Below are 21107 nucleotides of genomic sequence, written 5' to 3'. Positions count from 1 at the left end.
CTGTCCTTACTTCCTCTGTCCAGCAGAGAGCACCTCAGCTTGTGAGGTTGGTGCAGGGCAGAGGAACGTGCCTTGATAATCAAGAAGCATATGTCAGACTCCCTGTGACATCACCCAGAACCCATTCCCAAACCAACTAACCCCTTAACAACCCCCCTACCGTCTACCCCTTTCAACCTGTATTCAACCTATATCACTTAACCTCCTTTTAAATAATAATAATAATAATAATATGCCATTTAGCAGACGCTTTTATCCACAGCGCTATATAAAATAAATATACACTACCGGTCAAATGTTTTAGAACACCTACTCATTCAAGGGTTTTTCTTTATTTTTACTATTTTCTACATTGTAGAATAATAGTGAAGACATCAAAACTATGAAATAACACATATGGAATCATGTAGTAACCAAAAGAGTGTTAAACAAATCAAAATATATTTTATATTTGAGATTCTTCAAATAGCCACCCTTTGCCTTGATGACAGCTTTGCATACTCTTGGCATTCTCTCAACCAGCTTCATGGGGTAGTCACCTGGAATGAATTTCAATTAACAGGTGTTCCTTCTTAAAAGTTAATTTGTGGAATTTCTTTCCTTCTTAATGCGTTTGAGCCAATCAGTTGTGTTGTGACAAGGTAGGGTGGGTATACAGAAGATAGCCCTATTTGGTAAAAGACCAAGTCCATATTATGGCAAGAACAGCTCAAATAAGCAAAGAGAAACGACAGTCCATCATTACTTTAAGACATGAAGGTCAGTCAATATGGAACATTTCAAGAACTTTGAAAGTTTCTTCAAGTGCAGTCACAAAAACCATCAAGCACTATGATTAAACTGGCTCTAATGAGGACTGCCACAGGAATGGAAGACCCAGAGTTAGCTCTGCTGCAGAGGATAAATTCATTAGAGTTACCAGCCTCAGAAATTGCATCCCAAATAAATGATTCACAGAGTTCATGTAACAGACACATCTCAACATCAACTGTTCAGAGGAGACTGTGTGAATCAGGCCTTCATGGTCGAATTGCTGCAAAGAAACCACTACTAAAGGACACCAATAAGAAGAAGAGACTTGCTTGGGCCAAGAAACATGAGCAATGGACATTAGACCGGTGGAAATGTGTCCTTTGGTCTGGAGTCCAAATTTGAGATTTTTGGTTCCAACCGCTGTGTCTTTGTGAGACGTGGTGTGGGTGAACGGATTATCTCTGCATGTGTATTTCCCACCGTAAAGCATGGAGGAGGAGGTGTTATGGTGTGGGGGTGCTTTGCTGGTGACACTGTGATTTATTTAGAATTCAAGGCACACTTAACCAGCATGGCTACTGCAGCATTCTGCAGCGATATGCCATCCCATCTGGTTTGGGCTTAGTGGGACTATCATTAGTTTTTCAACAGGACAATGACCCAACACATCTCCAGGCTGTGTAAGGGCTATTTTACCAAGAAGGAGAGTGATGGAGTGCTGCTTCAGATGACCTGGCCTCCACAATCCCCCGACCTCAACCAAATTGAGATGGTTTGGGATGAGTCGGACCGCAGAGTGAAGGAAAAGCAGCCAACAAGTGCTCAGCATATGTGGGAACTCCTTCAAGACTGTTGGAAAAGCATTCCAGATGAAGCTGGTTGAGAGAATGCCAAGAGTGTGCAAAGCTGTCATTACATTTACATTTTAGTCATTTAGCAGACGTTCTTATCCAGAGCGACTTAGTTAGTGAGTGCATACATTTTTCATACTGGCCCCCCGTGGAAAACGAACCCACAACCCTGGCGTTGCAAGCGCCATGCTCTACCAACTGAGCTACAGGGGACTAAAGGCAAAGGGTGGCTATTTGAAGAATCTCAAATATAAAATATATTTTGATTTGTTTAACACTTTTTTGGTTACTACATGATTCCATGTGTTATTTCATAGTTTTGATGTCTTCACTATTATTCTACAATGTAGAAAATAGTAAAAAATAAAGAAAAACCCTTGAATGAGTAGGTGTTCTAAAACTTTTGACAGGTAGTGTATTATTATTATTAACCTCCGCCCCTGTTTATCACTTAACCTCCACCCCTCCCTCCTCCATCCCCTCATCCCCTCCCTTTGCCCCCCAAATCTCGACCTCGGATGCCAGGAATCCTCCAGAGCTCAGGCATCAGCACTTTTCCTTGCCCCCAGCTCAGGCCTGCTCGGAGGGGGATAGGTTTTCACTGCTGGCCCCCCTGCTTGGGGTTAGCATTGCACAACCACCACCCAACCTGGGGAGCTGTCAATCACCCTCACCATCCCTCACCAGGCAGTCTGGAGTGAGGAAGAGACTAGAAAGAGAGACCCAGTGAAGAACCAGGACTCTGGAATAGTCTAGACCACATTCCTCTGAACCAGACCTGACAAGGTATTGTGAAGTTATTTTGGTTTACCTGTGTGAGTCAATCACAGTGTTGCTGTGATTTGTCTGCATAGTGGTTCAGTATAGTGATGTAGTGATTTAGAATGATTTAGAATATACAGCCTGTCTGTAGTGATTGTAGACAGTATGGTGCACTGAGTGATTAACTTCTTGGTCAGAAACCAGTCTCTCAAGAATTTAAACTTTTCCTCTCGTGGGAAATTTATACATTTTATGCTTTGCCCTCCTTGTGCCCTGTAGATATGAAACTTACTAATATACTGTAGTTCTTTCAATTTGGCCCCATGAAGATAAGACCTTTTTTTTTTTCTGGCTGGAAAATTAATTTAGAAATTAATTATACAATGCATTTTTATGCCTTGCAGATACAGTATGCCATATTTCTGACAAAGAGAAATGTCCACTGTTTCACACTTTTAAAAAAACGTTCTGTGCAGTTCCAGTATGGAACTTCTGTACCTCTATACAGTTAAGTTACACAGGCCTACGCAGTATAGCCAGTGTGTGTATATACGTATACTCCAGAAAATGCTAGGCATTTGTCTGTGAAGCTAATTTTGCTTTTAGTACATTTCTGTGGTGCTTTTGGAGCCAGCCCTGTCTCCAAAATGTGAGTAGAATAGGTAAAGGTCATTGTATTTTACTGTAACTTAAAACATAATAGTTTTATGCATGTTATTTACTCTGGAATATATACTATTAAGAATGCACTCCATAGGTAACATAATACAACATATTTTAAAATAAGTGCTCTATATTTTTGATATCCCTATAATTACCTGTGTAAATCCCTGTATATATTTAGTGTATAGATTGTTATTCAGCCTGTAAATGTACAGTGCCTTGCAAAAGTATTCATCCCCCTTGGCCAATTTCCTATTTTGTTGCATTACAACCTGTAATTTAAATGGATTTTTATTTGGATTTCATGTAATGGACATACACAAAATAGTCCAAATTGGTGAAGTGAAATGAAAAAAATTACTTATTTCAAAAAATTCTAAAAAATAAATAACGGAAAAGTGGTGCGTGCATATGTATTCACCCCCTTTGCTATGAAGCCCCTAAATAAGATCTGGTGCAACCAATTACCTTCAGAAATCAAATAATTAGTTAAATAAAGTCCACCTGTGTGCAATCTAAGTGTCACATGATCTGTCACATGATCTCAGTATATATACACCTGTTCTGAAAGGCCCCAGAGTCTCCAACACCACTAAGCAAGAGACACCACCAAGCAAGCGGCACCATGAAGACCGCTCCAAACAGGTCAGGGACAAAGATGTGGAGAAGTACAGATCAGGGTTGGGATAAAAAAATATCCGAAACTTTGAACATCCCACGGAGCACCGTTAAATCCATTATTAAAAAATTGAAAGAATATGGCACCACAACAAACCTGCCAAAAGAGGGCCGCCCAACAAAACTCACGGACCAGGCAAGGAGAGCATTAATCAGAGAGGCAACAAAGAGACCAAAGATAACCCTGAAGGAGCTGCAAAGATCCACAGCGGAGATTGGAGAATCTGTCCATAGGACCACTTTAAGCCGTACACTCCACAGAGCTGGGCTTTACGGAAGAGTGGCCAGACAACAGCCATTGCTTACAGAAAAAAATAAGCAAACACGTTTGGTGTTCGCCAAAAGGAATGTGGGAGACTCCCCAAACATATGGAAGAAGGTACTCTGGTCAAATGAGACTAAAATTGAGCTTTTTGGCCATCAAGGAAAACGCTATGTCTGGCGCAAACCCAACACCTCTCATCACCATCATGCTGTGGGGATGTTTTTCATCGGCAGGGACTGGGAAACTGGTCTGAATTGAAGGAATGATGGATGGCGCTAAATACAGGGAAATTCTTGAGGGAAACCTGTTTCAGTCTTCCAGAGGTTTGAGACTGGGACGGAGGTTCACCTTCCAGCAGGACAATGACCCTAAGCATACTGCTAAAGCAACACTCGATTGGTTTAAGGGGAAACATTTAAATGTCTTGGAATGGCCTAGTCAAAGCCCAGACCTCAATCCAATAGAGAATCTGTGGTATGACTTAAAGATTGCTGTACACCAGCGGAACCCATCCAACTTGAAGGAGCTGGAGCAGTTTTGCCTTGAAGAATGGGCAGAAATCCCAGTGGCTAGATGTGCCAAGCTTATAGAGACATACCCCAAGAGACTTGCAGCTGTAATTGCTGCAAAAGGTGGCTCTACAAAGTATTGACTTTGGGGGGTGAATAGTTATGCACGCTCAGGTTTTCTGTTTTTTGTCTTATTTCTTGTTTTCTTTTCACAACAAAACATATTTTGCATCTTCAAAGTGGTAAGCATGTTGTGTAAATCAAATGATATAAACCCCCCAAAAATCCATTTTAATTCCAGGTTGTAAGGCAACAAAATAGGAAAAATGCCAAGTCATGTTTTTATTTTATTTTAATTTACAGTCATGTAAAACCTTGCAGGTACAGTGGGGGAAAAAAGTATTTAGTCAGCCACCAATTGTGCAAGTTCTCCCACTTAAAAAGATGAGAGAGGCCTGTAATTTTCATCATAGGTACACGTCAACTATGACAGACAAAATGAGGAAAAAAATCCAGAAAATCACATTGTAGGATTTTTTATGAATTTATTTGCAAATTATGGTGGAAAATAAGTATTTGGTCAATAACAAAAGTTTCTCAATACTTTGTTATATACCCTTTGTTGGCAATGACACAGGTCAAACGTTTTCTGTAAGTCTTCACAAGGTTTCACACACTGTTGCTGGTATTTTGGCCCATTCCTCCATGCAGATCTCCTCTAGAGCAGTGATGTTTTGGGGCTGTCGCTGGGCAACACGGACTTTCAACTCCCTCCAAAGATTTTCTATGGGGTTGAGATCTGGAGACTGGCTAGGCCACTCCAGGACCTTGAAATGCTTCTTACGAAGCCACTCCTTCATTGCCCGGGCGGTGTGTTTGGGATCATTGTCATGCTGAAAGACCCAGCCACGTTTCATCTTCAATGCCCTTGCTGACGGAAGGAGGTTTTCACTCAAAATCTCACGATACATGGCCCCATTCATTCTTTCCTTTACACGGATCAGTTGTCCTGGTCCCTTTGCAGAAAAACAGCCCCAAAGCATGATGTTTCCACCCCCATGCTTCACAGTAGGTATGGTGTTCTTTGGATGCAACTCAGCATTCTTTGTCCTCCAAACACGACGAGTTGAGTTTTTACCAAAAAGTTCCAATCCTCTTCTGGATCATCCAAATGCACTCTAGCAAACCTCAGACGGGCCTGGACATGTACTGGCTTAAGCAGGGGGACACGTCTGGCACTGCAGGATTTGAGTCCCTGGCGACGTAGTGTGTTACTGATGGTAGGCTTTGTTACTTTGGTCCCAGCTCTCTGCAGGTCATTCACTAGGTCCCCCCGTGTGGTTCTGGGATTTTTGCTCACCGTTGTTGTGATCATTTTGACCCCACGGGGTGAGATCTTGCGTGGAGCCCCAGATCGAGGGAGATTATCAGTGGTCTTGTATGTCTTCCATTTCCTAATAATTGCTCCCACAGTTGATTTCTTCAAACCAAGCTGCTTACCTATTGCAGATTCAGTCTTCCCAGCCTGGTGCAGGGCTACAATTTTGTTTCTGGTGTCCTTTGACAGCTCTTTGGTCTTGGCCATAGTGGAGTTTCGAGTGTGACTGTTTGAGGTTGTGGACAGTTGTCTTTTATACTGATAACAAGTTCAAACAGGTGCCATTAATACAGGTAACGAGTGGAGGACAGAGGAGCCTTTTAAAGAAGAAGTTACAGGTCTGTGAGAGCCAGAAATCTTGCTTGTTTGTAGGTGACCAAATACTTATTTTCCACCATAATTTGCAAATAAATTCATTAAAAATGTGATTTTCTGGATTTTTTTTTCTCAATTTGTCTGTCATAGTTGACGTGTACCTATGATGAAAATTACAGGACTCTCTCATCTTTTTAAGTGGGAGAACTTGCACAATTGGTGGCTGACTAAATACTTTTTTTTTCCCCACTGTAGGTGCAACAGACTGTCAATACACCCTGTGTGTTGATACTGACAATACACACCCTGTGATATGATACACACACTTATGCAAGTGGCCACGAGGGGATTGATTCACTGTTGCGGTTGTGATTTGGCGTCAAGGGCAACAGGCTGGTCGCCTCATTTCTGACATATCTCCTGATCTTCCCTAATGGAGCTCTATTCTCCAGGGTTTCCATTACATGGGTATTACCATCCTGTTAGGGGGACTCTGACATCAGGGCAGGAAAGGATAAGGGAGACCCAGTTACCCCTCTTCAGCCTACATTCATGTGTCAGTGACTTCAGTGTATTGCTGGCAACCGTAGTGGAAGATGGGGAAGGGTCCAAGATCGTGCTGAGGCTAATGTCTTGTTTTCATTTCGAGGAATGTTTCTTAACTTGATTAAACTCCACATTTTCAATGTTTTACTCATCATATGATGTAATAACACCAGTAGAATCATGCAACGTTTAAGTAAAAAACGATGTGAAATAATACATGTGCACTTCTAACTAAGTCATACTTAATTCCTTAAATCATTCTGAGTTGAGTGAGATTAGTGGACATGTCTATTATAACACAAGGTTATGACTTCCTGGTGGATGTTTTATACATTTTGATCTGTGACTGAATATATTAAATTTTTTTAGAAAGTGGGATATCCTAGTGGTCTGTCCTTCTGACCTCCCCACTATCCCACCCCACCCTCCCCAATTACTTGTCTGTCTGAGATCGCATCACCATCCCTGCTCCTTGTCATTGTCAATCTGGGCTCTTGGGGCCTAACCGTGTCCCATTGTTTACCCCAAGAGTGTCTGGGTTCTGTCTGTCAATCAATTATAAAGTGCCTTCCTGAAGCTCTGTGGCTTAGGCCACATGCTAGGAATATTTACTGCTGTAGACAATTGGCGGACATATGGATTTGTCCTTGTAAGTCACTGTGGTGTGCCAGTTCTAAAACATACCATAGACAAGCTATCTATAGGACATATTTTGATGGACCAAATGTCTTGAAGAAGCCGCAGAGTTGCAGTTGATTGATCATCAGCTGTGTGTCTTTGTATCTCTCTCTCTCTGTGTCCCCTTGTAACAACATTCAGACACATCAAAATGTCTGGACAAATCCCAGCACTCCCAGAATCCTTTGCTCCAGGAATAGATGGCGTGTTCTCGGACCGCATTGGCTTCTACTCTCTGGACTCCAACGTCCCTGGCCTGTCCAAGGTCATTCTCAACAAACTCAACATGAAGGATTATGGGGAATACAGGTAAATATAGGCTGACATGTAATCTGACAAACTCAATTACCAAGCAAGCACCCAACCAATAGCCCCATTTCACCAACCCCAAACGTGTGCGCGCTGTCACTACATTTTAAAAGCTACTTTGACCCTTAGGGCCACCATATCAAACCTGTAATATTTTCTGATTACACAATTTTACATCAATAAACAACATACTCACCCACAACATGATGGTAAAGTATTGATACTATTTGATGATTATTCTTTGTGTGAAAGCAGTTGTGTGTCTGTCTCACCCCAGGGCAGCTATGGAAGGGAAGACTAAGGGAGGGGTGTTCCGTAACTACAAGGAGATGTTCCAGAAAATGGAGGAGACGTTTAAATTCTGTGCCAGATGCAACAAGCTTCCACAGCTCCTCTCACAGGGCCAGACACTCAAGCGTTGTGTGAAGTGAGTCAAAACATTGAGGAGTTACAGGTCAATGAACGAAATGTGACCACAAAGTAGGGTTAAACTCATAAACTAATTTGATGAAAGTTATTAAAGTTGATAAATGTTTACTTGTATAGTTTCATTGCGTATAAAGGACTTGTCTACACTGACTGTACAAAACATTAGGAACACCTGCTCTTGTGGATGTCGATGAAGGCAGCCCTCCGCACCTCTCTGATTCAGAGGGGTTGGGTGAAATGCGGAAGACACATTTCAGTTGAATGCATTCAGTTGTACAACTGACTAGATATCCCCCTTTCCTTTCCCTTTCTTTCCACGACAGACTGACCAGGTGAATCCAGGTGAAAGCTATGATCCCTTATTGATGTCACCACTTCAATCAGTTTAGATGAAGGGAAGGTGACAGGTTAAAGAAGGATTTGTAAGCCTTGAGACAATTGAGATTGGATTGTGTATGTATGCCATTCAGAGGGTGAATGGGAAAGACAAAAGATTTAAGTGCCTTTGAACAGGGTATGGTAGTAGGTGCCAGGCACACCGGTTTGAGTGTGTCAAGAACTGCAACGCTACTGGGTTTTTCACACTCAACAGTTTCCGTGTGTATCAAGAATGGTCCACCACCTAAAGGACATCCAGCCAACTTCACACAACTGTGGGAAGTATTGGAGTCAACATGGGCCAGCATCCCTGTGGAAAGCTTTCGACACCTTGTAGAGTCCATTGAGGCTGTTCTGAGGGCAAAAGGGGGTGCAACTTAATATTAGGAAGGTGTTCCTAATGTTCTGCATGTTATACACTGTATACAGTACGTTTCTAACTTCTATATATTTGTCATCCCGAGTGGCGCAGTGGTCTAAGGCAATGCATCGCAGTGCTAGCTGTGCCACTAGAGATCCTGGTTCGAATCCAGGCTCTGTCGTAGCCGGCCGCGACCGGGGGCGGCGCACAATTGGCCCAGCGTCGTCCAGGGTAGGGGAGGGGATGGCCGGCTGGGATGTTGGTAGAGCATGGCGTTTGCAACGCCAGGGTTGTGGGTTCGATTCCCACGGGGGGCCAGTATGAAAAAAATATATAATGTATGCACTCACTAACTGTAAGTCGCTCTGGATAAGAGTGTCTGCTAAATGACTAAAATGTAAAAAATGTAAAATGTATATTTGCTTATCAAAAAAGAGCAGATAACTTCCACATTTGCCTGCCAACCCCTCGATGCACTCTCTACAACATGACATCATTCTATGGTCAGCAATGTCATAACGCAGAAGGGAAGGTATTTTGATCTATTCCCCAATAGCTGTCATGTGTTAAGCATGTTGACCAGTGCCGTCCACACAACACATTCATGTGCAGCTCATTTCTTCAACAACATGATGATAGGACAGTTAGGTGCAGACAGAACTGAAGACTCACTGGATCCTAGCCAAGGGCAGATTTAGCCAGGCGTTCCGACTCTCTCATCTCTCAGCAACTCTATGACTTGATCTATGATTTGTTGAACTCAACCTGCAGTTTCTAATGACACGTCAAGTCTATCATATTTCAATAGAATAATCTATTATTGACCATAGTGGTAAGCAATTTATATCTACAAACTTCTCCATGACAGACTTTCGTCATTCAGTTCCATTCCAGCCGGAAAGCTTCATAGCTGTTACACAAACAGTATAGACACATCAAACCTGGGTTCAAATAACATTTGATTTCTTTCAAATACTTTGAGCATATGATTGAGCCTGTCTGAAGCGCCAGCTGGGCATTTTTGAGGCTCAGGAGATTCCAGCTACAATGGCCTGTCCCAGACAAGGAAAGTACAACCGATTCCTGGGGACGCAAGACAGAGCTGTTCGCATTATTGCAATGTCGACTAGGGGTGGCAGGGTCTTTGGCATAAAGGATTATCACCTATAAACCCATGGGAAAACGTATTCACTGGTGGGTTGTGATTTATGACTCGAAAGATAGCTTTTGTCAGAATTTGGCATTTCACAAAATAACTTCCAATAGCTTTAGGTATAGTTCACAGACTAAAGGACATTTTTGTAACCTCTGCACTAGACAATAGTTTGAAAACACTTCACTACCATTAATTCAGAGACTCGCTGCCCAGAAAGTGGATAAACTACTTTGTCCAGTCTGGATCACCTCATCAGCACTGAGGGTATTTGAAAGTGGCTCTGGACAAGGGTGACTGATAATTGAATACATGTTAATCTAAATGTAACCAGGTCTGGGGCTTAGAGTGGTGGATGATGGGTGAGTGTATTATGGTCTCAGAGAGTAGCCAGGCAGCCACCCAGTCGACAGCATTATCTCACCACCTAAACCATGTGGCCAGGCACAAGACCGGTGGTTGTATAATCAGCAGTAAATTCCCACCTAAATTCTGTCCTTTACCGCAGCTATTTAACACCGGCTGCTCTTGAAAACAGGACAGACTCCAACAGAGTCTTAAATGTGTCAAAATGCCTCCATTGATAGCTAAGGTCAGAGTTTGAACCTGGCCGTGGCATGACTCTACACACCAATGTGATATGGCTACTATTAATATACCAAGACAAAATAGCCACTAATCTCACAAGAAGCAAGCCTGTGATGTGATTCCAAAGACGCACTCTATTTGCATGTTCAACATAAATGTCATCCTCCTCTTTGCCCTTATTTCCTCTGTTCTCACACAGGTGTCTGAATGTATACTACTGCACAAAGGAGTGTCAGAAGAAGGACTGGCCTCAACATAAGATGTTCTGTGAGAAGCTGCGTCTAGTGGCAGTTGATCGGCTGGTGGAGTGGCTTATGTTCACAGGTGAGACGTAGAAAGGTGTGGGAGAGAGCTGATATTGTAACACATTTCTTGACCATTTCTTCTGTACTTATAGTCCCACACTCTCAGCTTTTTGAAAGTGCAACCAATTCAAATATCAGTTCATTGCAATGCAATATTGAAATTCAAGAAAATCTGAATACACAGTGTCTGAAACTTTAAAATGGCGTATAACAATGTTCAATATTAGGACCATCATTTTTTTAAATGTCACTATTGTTTTGTATGATATTCCATAGTATAACTAGGTTTTCTGTGCTACTAAATGACGACATACAGTCATCAAGGGTCCATATTTATTTCATACTGCTTCTCTTTGCCACCCAATCAGGAGATCTCCCATTCACCACAGAGAAGTGGTCCCTGCCAGCAGCAGAGGTGAAGGGCTGGGACGACTGGCTTGCCATGCAAGGTGACCTAACCCCCCGTCTGGACGCCATCTTGTCTAGCACAAATATGGGAGCGCTTTGGAAAAATGCCTCTAGGCCACGACCAGAAGATGCTGACCTGAGAGATTCTGTATGGCGAGTTGAGAGCGAGTTCCTGTCTCGGGCACTTTCTGTTGGCATGGCGATAAGACTCTTTGGCCTAGATCCTTACTTCAAACCACTCACCATCCATCTAGCAGGGGCCGGCCTAAATGAGACGATGGGAGCCCGATTGACAGACTTTGATGAACTGGACCGAATGTTTCCTGGACACAAGGGACTGGAGGTGGTGATGGTGGGGCCAGAGGTGGTGGATGGGCCCATCATGAGGCCCCCTCTGACGAATTTTGGCCCCAAGACGAAGACCTTTATCAGTGCCTACAAGGGCCTCTACCACCAGTTCTATGAGGATATGGTAGAGACCGAGAAAGCAGCTAAGCCAGATCTGGTGGTTGGATTCCATCCAGGTAAACATTTCCTTGTTTTAAATTCAATCCAATTTAAAAGAGGGTTAGGGTTGAAAGAACGGTAGTTGGCATAATGAGTTGAATGCCCTCTTCAGAGTTCTGAGAAGTCTGTTTTTGTTTGAAACATGTTATTGCCAGATTTGCTGCGTCAAGCTATTTTAAGGGTCTTATCTCGGCACCCAGAACCAAATCTCGCGTGTGCCCTGGCCATCTGGTAACAGTCTGTCCTGACAGATTAAGCAGAGTCAAACTCAAGTGGTCAGCTGTCTTTGAGAGGAAAATGGTCTGCTTTAGAGCCAGGATGATGGGGGAGGAGGAGAGTGTTACTCACTAAATTAGAAAGATGTGTTTAGGCCAGACTTTTACTGGGCGTCTTGGTGATTCATGGCGACAGCTGGGCCGAACCTGGCACCTGATTGCTGGACTCTACGCAATCTCCTGCTGCGAGGGAGAGTTCCAGTCCCCCCTGGAGTTTACTTAACACGCAGCCCCCAACCCCGTTAACACCCCTGGCAGTGTCCTTTTCACATCCAAACCCAAGCAACCCTATCCCATAGTCAAGCCCCGTCTCTGTAGGTACTAATGAAAGCTGAGAACTGCTAAGAGGGCGAAGGTAATAAAGTAGTTTAATTCTAATGCCACATGTAAAGGTGGTCCAAGCAAGGCTCTTTACAATGCATTGACAACAGTGATGCATCTAACGTCAAAACATGCACTTATTTTATCTGTTACTCTTTTAACAGTAACTTGACTTACTGATACAGTCTAGTATCTTCTCTGGTTGAAACTGGCTAATCTCTACAGTGTTTCAAACAATCCAGAATGGTTATATGCCAAGAATGTTTGACTCTCCAACTGGAAACTCCACAAAGACAGCTGATGGAGGAGTAATTAGTGACATCATCACAGCAAAGATAGAGACTGAAGCAGAGACCCCATATAAAACCTTAATAAAACACATGCAAGTCCAACTTTTCTGTACTTGGTTTAGTCATTGAAAGCCATCTTACACTGCCTTTTCTCCTCCTTACAATGTTAAACTACCCTCATAGAAGAAGTATAACGAATCCAGATAATGGTCCTAACTGTGGTATATTTAGTATCTTTGTCCCACATTCAAAATGGCGTCCGGCCCTGTAGCCGGTGGTTATTGCAACCATTAACAGTCATGATGTAAATGAGCTCCTGAGTGGCGCAGTGGTCTAAGGCACTGCATCGCAGTGCTAACTGTGCCACTAGAGATCCTGGTTCGAATCCAGGCTCTGTCGCAGCCGGCCGCGACCGGGAGACTCATGGGCGGCGCACAATTGGCCCAGCGTCGTCCAGGGTAGGGGAGGGAATGGCCGGCAGGGATGTAGCTCAGTTGATAGAGCATGGCGTTTGCAACGCCAGGGTTGTGGGTTCGATTCCCATGGGGGCCCAGTATAAAAAAAATAAATGTATTCACTAACTGTAAGTCGCTCTGGATAAGAGCGTCTGCTAAATGACAAAAATGTAAATGTAATGATGTGGTGTCTCTCTGTCACCTTACCTCCTAGAGGGATAAACGCTGCTTAGTCCGTGTTAAATGTTTTATCGCCATTTAAATTGTAACTTTGGGTGTATATTTCATAACATGCATTATTCACCCGCAAATCCTCTCCTTCTTAGGTGTGTGTTCTCTCGCGAGACATGATGGGGGCATAAGACTGTGTTTCATTTGATACCCTACATTAGAAGCTTTACACTGTCCCTGTAATAGGATCCCTCGGGACGCCTTTTCTGAACATGCACTCCATTGCTGCTGACATTCCTGTATGCTTTAATGTGACCCCTTCGATATCCATATTTTGAATGAGATATGGACACTTTCTGTGTGCAAAACAGTGTATGCATAACATTAGATTGTATTCTCTTTTTTTGTTTTTGCCTGATTGATATTTTTTCAGATTCAACTTGAGACTCATTCAATGTATTGTCCATACTTGAGGAGATGCATGTGTATGTTTCTCTTTGTGTCCCAGGGTTTCATGCCACACAGGGTCTGGGAGAAGGCTGGCTGCCTAGCCTCCTCCTCCTGAGAGATTTCAACATCCCCTCATTCTTCACCATGTACAAGTAAGTCACCTCACCTCTATGCTTTAAGACAGTGGTGTTCAGGAGTGGTGTTCAGAAGTTCTTTCTTACCATCTTACCTGACCAGGACCTGACAAGTTATAGGGTTTTCACTGGTCAGGTCAAGTAGTAAGGCTTTGCTCAAAGCTAGGATTGTTGTTGACTTAAATAGGGTTCAGATATCATGTTGTGTGTTTTTCTGTCTGTCCACAGTGAGATGGAACTGAACTATTCCCTGCAAATTCTGTCTGAGTTGGAAATGCATATCAAGGGCAGTGGCCCCAACCCCTTTTCATCCCTGAAGCCAGAGCAGGTCCAGGCCTGTCCCAACAAACCACCTTCATACTGCAACTCCCACTTCCTCTATTTTCAGGGCCTATGGGAGCAAGAAGAGCTTCAGCAATCGGACAATTATAAAACTTATTGGAAGGCTTAAAAAGTATAAAATGAATAGCCTCTGGATAGCCACATTAGCATCCTATATTGCATGCGTCGTCCGGGTTTGGCCGGGGCAGGCTGTCATTTTAAATAAGAATTTGTTCTTAACTGACTTGCCTAGTTAAATAAAGGTTCAAAAAACGTATTCATATGGATGCTTTTAGTGTTGCTTATATGCATAGGCAAAATGCATTATGGTGTTGCTCTCCATTGTATCTCTTGTGTATGATGAACCAATGAAGCTATATACATTTATGGTGCCTGTGTGTCTAGTTTTAATGCTGATCATTCACTTAGTTTGCTAAAGCCTACATGTTTTGTGTGCACACAATCAGTGGTGTAAAGTACTTAAGTAAAAATACTTTAAAGTACTACTTAAGTAGTTTTTTTGGGGTATCTGTACTTTTCTATTTATATTTTTGACAACTTTTACTTTTACTTCACTACATTCCTAAAATATTGTACTTTTTACTCCAGACATTTTCCCTGATAACCCAAAGTACTCGTTACATTTTGAATGCTTAGCAGCATAGGAAAATTGTGAAATTAATGCACTTATCAATAGAACACGTGGTCATTCCTACTGCCTATGGTCTGGCGGACTCACTAAACACAAATGCATCTTTTGTAAATAATGTCTGAGTGTTGGAGTGTGCCTCTGGCTATCCGTAAATGTTAATATAAGGAATTTGAAATGATTTATACTTTTACTTCTACTTTTGATACTTAAGTATATTTGAGCAATTACATTTACTTTTGATACTTAAGTATATTTAAAACCAAGTACTTTTAGACTTTTACTCAAGTATGACAATTGGGTACTTTTTCCACCACTGCACACAATTGCATGCAGACCAACCAGCTGAATAGTGAAACTGAAAACTAATTTGGTTAATAAATACAATAAAATTATGTTACACAGATAAGTGGACGTTCCAGAAGTGTGAAAATTGTCCATCAATATTTGAAGTTTAATTATGAATAATTCAGTGTCGAAACCGAGGAGTGCAATTAATTCCATCCCATTGACTCAATCCAATCCACATCTATAGATGCTTGCGCGCCAGTCTTGAATAGATCTACAGCTCCATCTTGTGGATTAAAATCATAAATGCACTCCTGAATACAGTCAAATGTCCTATCTGTGATAAAAGTGCAATTTTAGAATAATAATAATATGCCATTTAGCCAAAGTGACTTACAAGAAGGCCGATATATAAGCTTACACATTCAGGTATTTAGGCCTTCGTATACTGAACAAAAATATGAAAACACCATGCAACAATTTCATTGATTTTACTGAGTTACAGTTCATATGAGGAAATCAGTCAATTTAAATGAATTCACTGGGCCCTAATCTATGGATTTCACATGACTGGAAATACAGATATGAATCTGTTGGACACAGATACCTTAACAAAAATGGGCCTCACAATGGGCCTCAGGATCTCATCACTGTTCACAACGTTGACATCAGCAAACCACTCGCCCACACGACACCATACACGTGGTCTGCGCTTGTGAGGCCGGTTGGACAACCTGCCAAATTCTTTAAAACAAGGTTGGAGGCGGCTTATGGTAGAGAAACATTCAATTCTCTGGCAACAGCTCTGGTGGACATTCCTGCAGTCAGCATGCCAATTGCACTCTCCCTCAAAACTTGAGACATCTGTGGCATTGTGTTGTGTGACAAAACTGCACATTTTAGAGTGGGCTTTTATTGTCCCCTGCACAAGGTGCACCTGTGTAATGATCATGCTGTTTAATCAGCTTCTTGGTATGCCACACTTGTCAAGTAGATGGATTATCTTGGCAAAGGAGAAATGCTCACTAACAGGGATGTAAACAAATGTGTGCTAAAAAATTGAGAGAAATAAGCTTTTTGTGCTTATGGAACATTTCGGTGATCTTTTATTTCAGCTCATGAAACATGGGACCAATACTTTACATGTTGTTTGTATTTTTGTTCAGTGTATATATTTAGGCCTACATATATATATATATATATATATTGAATCTAAACTGGAGATTCTTCAAAGCTTATGAAAATCTATATTACAACAGCCTGCTACTGACTAGTATACAGCCTTTAGCATAGCCTACTGTATGCAATATTTTCTATTAGTTCAAAAAAACAATAATATTGTCCTACAAGTGGAATGAGTTTAGGGAAAGTTTATATGAAGGAACTGCGACCATCTGAAGAGACGGGAAGGGTCTAGAGTTGTCAGACAGTTCTGGAAGGGGGAGCACAGGTGGTATAAGTGGCTGGCGCAGCCATCGCTGCAAACCAAGCAAGCTCCGTGAGAAGAGTAATTCAGCAACGTGCGTTACTTCAAGAGTTCCAATGACAGATACCAAGAGGTAAGCAAATGGCTTTATTGATCGAGAATTACCAGGTACGCTAACGTGTGTGCATGGTCTCTCCCCTGCCTCATGTTCGTGTTATGCTTTAAAGGTAGACACTGAATGTCCCCATGGGTTTTACTACGTCTATTGCGGGACTGGACACGCTATGGCATTCAAATATGCACTGAGGACTTACTGAAGGAACGTAGGCCTGCATTCAGATGTAGTCAAGGCCATGATGGTTTTCTGTGTCTCATAACTCTATTGTCACTGTCAATATGATGTTCAATTTATATGTAGTATTTCCTCTACTAAAGGAATTTGTCATTCTGTTCTGTGCTTTAAAAACATTGTCATCTGGATCTGGGTCTAACAACACAACATATCGAACACAACCTATTTTTTTTACTGATATTTCAAGGATTTATTATATAAGTATTGTAATGTGTGTTTCATGTGCCATGTTCTCGAACAATCCCCCCCCCGCCTCCTCCCTCAACCCTTTCCATATATGGCAGACCAAATACTCCAATCTAAAAATAAGGGACATGTGCTTCACGGTGGTCAGTAGTGGTCTTTAGGATTGGGTAGCACACCAATGAAAAATAGCTGTAAGACAGGTCTCATTCAAGTCATGAAGTCATGATTTGATCCCATCTGATGTGAGTTGGGGTCTGATCCCTGGCAAATACATTTGCCTTTCATGTATTAACATATTTTTTTTCTGTGATGTGGGATTCCTTTTTAACCCCTCCATGACCAACCCCACCAGCCACCCACACACTCACCTTATTATAGAAATCCCCTCATTGAGTATAGGGTGTTGTGTTTCTATTGCATGCATTTCTGTGGTTAGTTCATTCTCATTGTAAAAACATTTTTTTCACACATTTTACAAACTCTCTTGCCGTTGAAGTGTGTTAGACATGAAGGCCTACTTTTTATTCTCCCTGTCAAGTTTTAATTCAAAAAAGCTGAATGTGGTCCTATAGCATTATTGATGCTTTAAAATAATTATGAAAAATTGCACATATGTGACCCGTTTCCGTATGTCACAAGTCACGACTTCACAGGAGAGCCGTTTGAACGTTTAAAAAAGATATGTATATCAAAATGCGGTTTTTTTTGGGCAGAAATGCCTTCTGGAACATGTGAACTTTCATGTGCCTTAATAACAAACGTGTATGCCATCTGTAAATACAAATACAATTATTGTCTCCATCTACCACTCCCTAGTGCCCCAGCACCAGGGGGTAAGGCCAAGGCCATGGCCTTCAAGTCTCAGAAAGAGATGTTTCAGAAGATGGAGGAATCGTTCAAATTCTGCGCCAGTTGCGGAAAGCAGCCTGGTCAGGTTTCAGATGCACAAAAACTCAAACGCTGTGTGAGGTAATTATGAGAAAGACAGAATAAAAAATATACTTGAACATGAACCTTGCACTCCATTATGTATTGTACTGGTTACATGATCCAAAATAGTTATCTGGTTGGAAGTGGGTGTACTGTCCTCACAGGTTCTTCCTTTCCCTTCCATCCTCTCCCTCATCTTCCTCCTTCTGACTACCCCAGGTGTCTGAATGTCTACTACTGCAGTAAAGAGTGTCAGAAGACTGATTGGCCTCAGCACAAGAAGGTCTGCTCGGAGTTGCGTCTAGCAGCCATTGACCGACTGGTGGAATGGCTTGTGTTCAAAGGTGAGAGAAAGAGAAGGCAGATAAAAGAGGAACGAGCCATGACATTGGGCCAATTGCTGCATGATTGTCGTGATTTAGATTAACAATGTGCACTGAGGGTCCTGACATCGACACTAGCAAGAGCCATCGTCCTCTGTTATTTGTCAAGATGAAAGCACCACCTATCTGAGATCATTTTGAAAAATGAATTAAAAAGGTGTTCCACAGGGTTCGATTCTAGGAGGACCATTTCCTATTAATGTTTCATGACAGTTATTGTCTGAACAGTGTATTCAAATAAATAAAAATAGACAACACCAGGAGGATAGCACCAACTTCTGGATAGCCCAGACTGATTTCATACTCCCCCTTCCTCTTACCCAATCAGGAGACCTCCCATTCTCTACACAGAAGTGGACCCGACCACAAGGGGAGGTGAAGGGTTGGGATGACTGGCTTGCCATGCAAGGGGACCTCACCCCCCGTCTGGACGCCATCTTGTCTGGCACTAATATGACAGACCTTTGGACCAATGCCGGCAGGCCCAAGCCAGAGGACGATGACCTGAGAAAGTCGATTTGGCGGGTATCGAGCGAGTTCTTCTCCCGGCCGATGACTATTGCCCTAGGGTTTAGACTGTTTGGCTTAAACCCATATTCCAAACCCCTCACCATCCACTTGATAGGGGTTTCTGACAGTGAGACCCTGGGAGCCCGACTGACGGACTATGATGAACTGGACCGAATGTTCCCTGGACACAAGGGTCTGGAGGTGGTGATGGTGGGGCCAGAGGTGGTGGACGGGCCAATCATGAGGCCCCCACTGACTAACTTTGGCCCCAAGACGAAGACCTATATCAGTGCCTACAAGGGCCTCTACCACCAGTTCTTTGAGGAGCTTGTGGAGACAGAGAAAGCAGCTAAGCCAGATCTGGTGGTTGGATTTCACCCAGGTGAGAAGCTCTGCCATTGTGCAATGTCCAGCTTTTCAAGGAAATAGAATTGACAAAGTTTGTGTTTGCTAAAACTCCAGTTATCTCATGATAAAACAAATGGGCAAGAAACAGATTAGGAGCTGTTCTTGTCTGAGCTAAGCTCTGTTTGACTTCCTCTGTCTCCTATAGGGTTTGATGCCAGTCAAGGCCTCGATCAGGGCTGGCTACCAACACTGCTGCTCCTCAGGGACTACGAGATCCCTTCCTTGTTTACTGCACTAGAGTAAGCCCCACATAACCCTGATCTAAATACCCTCCATAGCATAATAGAATCCTCCATCTTTACCAAATCAAATCACATTTTATTCATCAACATGCTTTGTAAACAACAGGTGTAGGCTAACAGTGAAATGCTTACGGGCCCTTCCCAACAATGCAGAGAGAAAGAAAATAGAGAAATAACAAAAGTAAAATACGTAATAATAAAAGTAATAGATACACAATGAGTAACGATAACGTGGCTGTATAGAAGGGGTACCAGTACCGAGTCGATGTGCAGGGGTACGAGTTAATTGAGGTAGATATGTACATATAACTAGGAATAAAGTGTCAGATAGTAAACAGTAGCAGCGTATGTGATGAGGCAAGAGTTAGTGCAAAAAGGGTCAATGCGGAAAGTCCAGTAGCTATTTGGTAGCTATTTGGTTAACTATTTAACTATCTTTTTGCCATAACTGTTTTGACTCATCACATAAGCTGCACAAAGTCTGGAATCAACAGGACCCAGAACAGCTTCTACCCCCAAGCCATAAAACTGCTAAATAGTTAGTCCGGTAGCTATTTGGTTAACTATTTAACTAACTATTTAGCAGTCTTATGGCATGGGGGTAGAAGCTTTTCTGGGTCCTGTAGATTCCAGACTTGGTAGCAGAGAGAACAGTCTATGACTAGGGTGGCTGGAGTTTTTGACAATTTTTAGGGCCTTCCTCTGACACCGCCTGGTATAGAGGTCCTGGATGGCAGGGAGCTCGGCCCCAGTGATGAATGGGGCCGTACGCAGTACCCTCTGTAGAACCTTGTGATCGGATGCCAAGCAGTTGCCATACCAGGCGGTGATGCAGCCAGTCAAGATGCTCTCAATGGTCCAACTGTAGAATATTTTGACGATCTGATGGCCCATTGGCAACTGCTTGGCATGTGACCGCAAGGCGCTACAGAGGGTAGTGCGGACGGTCCAGTACATCACTGGGGCCGAGCTCCCTGCCATCCAGGATTAGCACTTTAATAATACTCACTTGTTTAGCATAATATCATGGTGCATTGTATGATGTAATATATTTACTAACATTCACAAACACACATTATCTTCACAATGCTGAGACCTACCTATGGTATCTAACTTAGCTTTAGAACACCCCCCCCCATACTCCCTCTATATCCCAGATTGCCCCTTTATATTCATCTGTATTGTGTGTGTGTGTGTGTGCTCACTGTTGTCTACTACATAGAATTTAGTGTGTAATTGTTGATCCTGCCTGATCCCCGCAGGAAGACAGAGATGACCTACTGCTTGCAGATCCTCTCGGAGTTGGAGATGGATTTAAAATGCAGTGGAGTCAACCCCTTTGCCTCCCAGAAACCAGAGCAGTTCCAGGCCACTCCTAACAAACCACCTGTATATTGCAACTCCCATTACTTCTGCTTCCAGGGCCTACTGGAGACAGTGGAGTTTGAAGAACCAGAGGACGATTGAGAATTGAATTGAA

The 21107-nt window shown here is 42.6% G+C and overlaps 1 protein-coding gene across 1 annotated transcript; it reads left to right on the top strand.

Annotated features, from left to right (window-relative positions):
* Positions 1–7549: 7549 nt before the first annotated feature.
* Positions 7550–21107, top strand: LOC311133740 (putative protein MSS51 homolog, mitochondrial; the record flags this gene model as incomplete). Its single annotated transcript, XM_084167291.1, has 12 exons — positions 7550–7707; positions 7985–8134; positions 10816–10940; positions 11290–11853; positions 13857–13950; positions 14161–14377; positions 16844–16866; positions 17971–18123; positions 18304–18428; positions 18796–19359; positions 19531–19624; positions 20890–21107. 12 exons carry the CDS (start codon positions 7550–7552, stop codon positions 21092–21094), a joined length of 2472 nt encoding a protein of 823 aa, XP_084023417.1. The 3' UTR covers positions 21095–21107.

The sequence above is a fragment of the Coregonus lavaretus genome, assembly GCF_964263955.1.
Source record: "Coregonus lavaretus genome assembly, chromosome: 1".
In the NCBI taxonomy this organism is placed as follows: domain Eukaryota; kingdom Metazoa; phylum Chordata; class Actinopteri; order Salmoniformes; family Salmonidae; genus Coregonus; species Coregonus lavaretus.
This window is presented reverse-complemented; position numbering and strand designations above follow the sequence as displayed.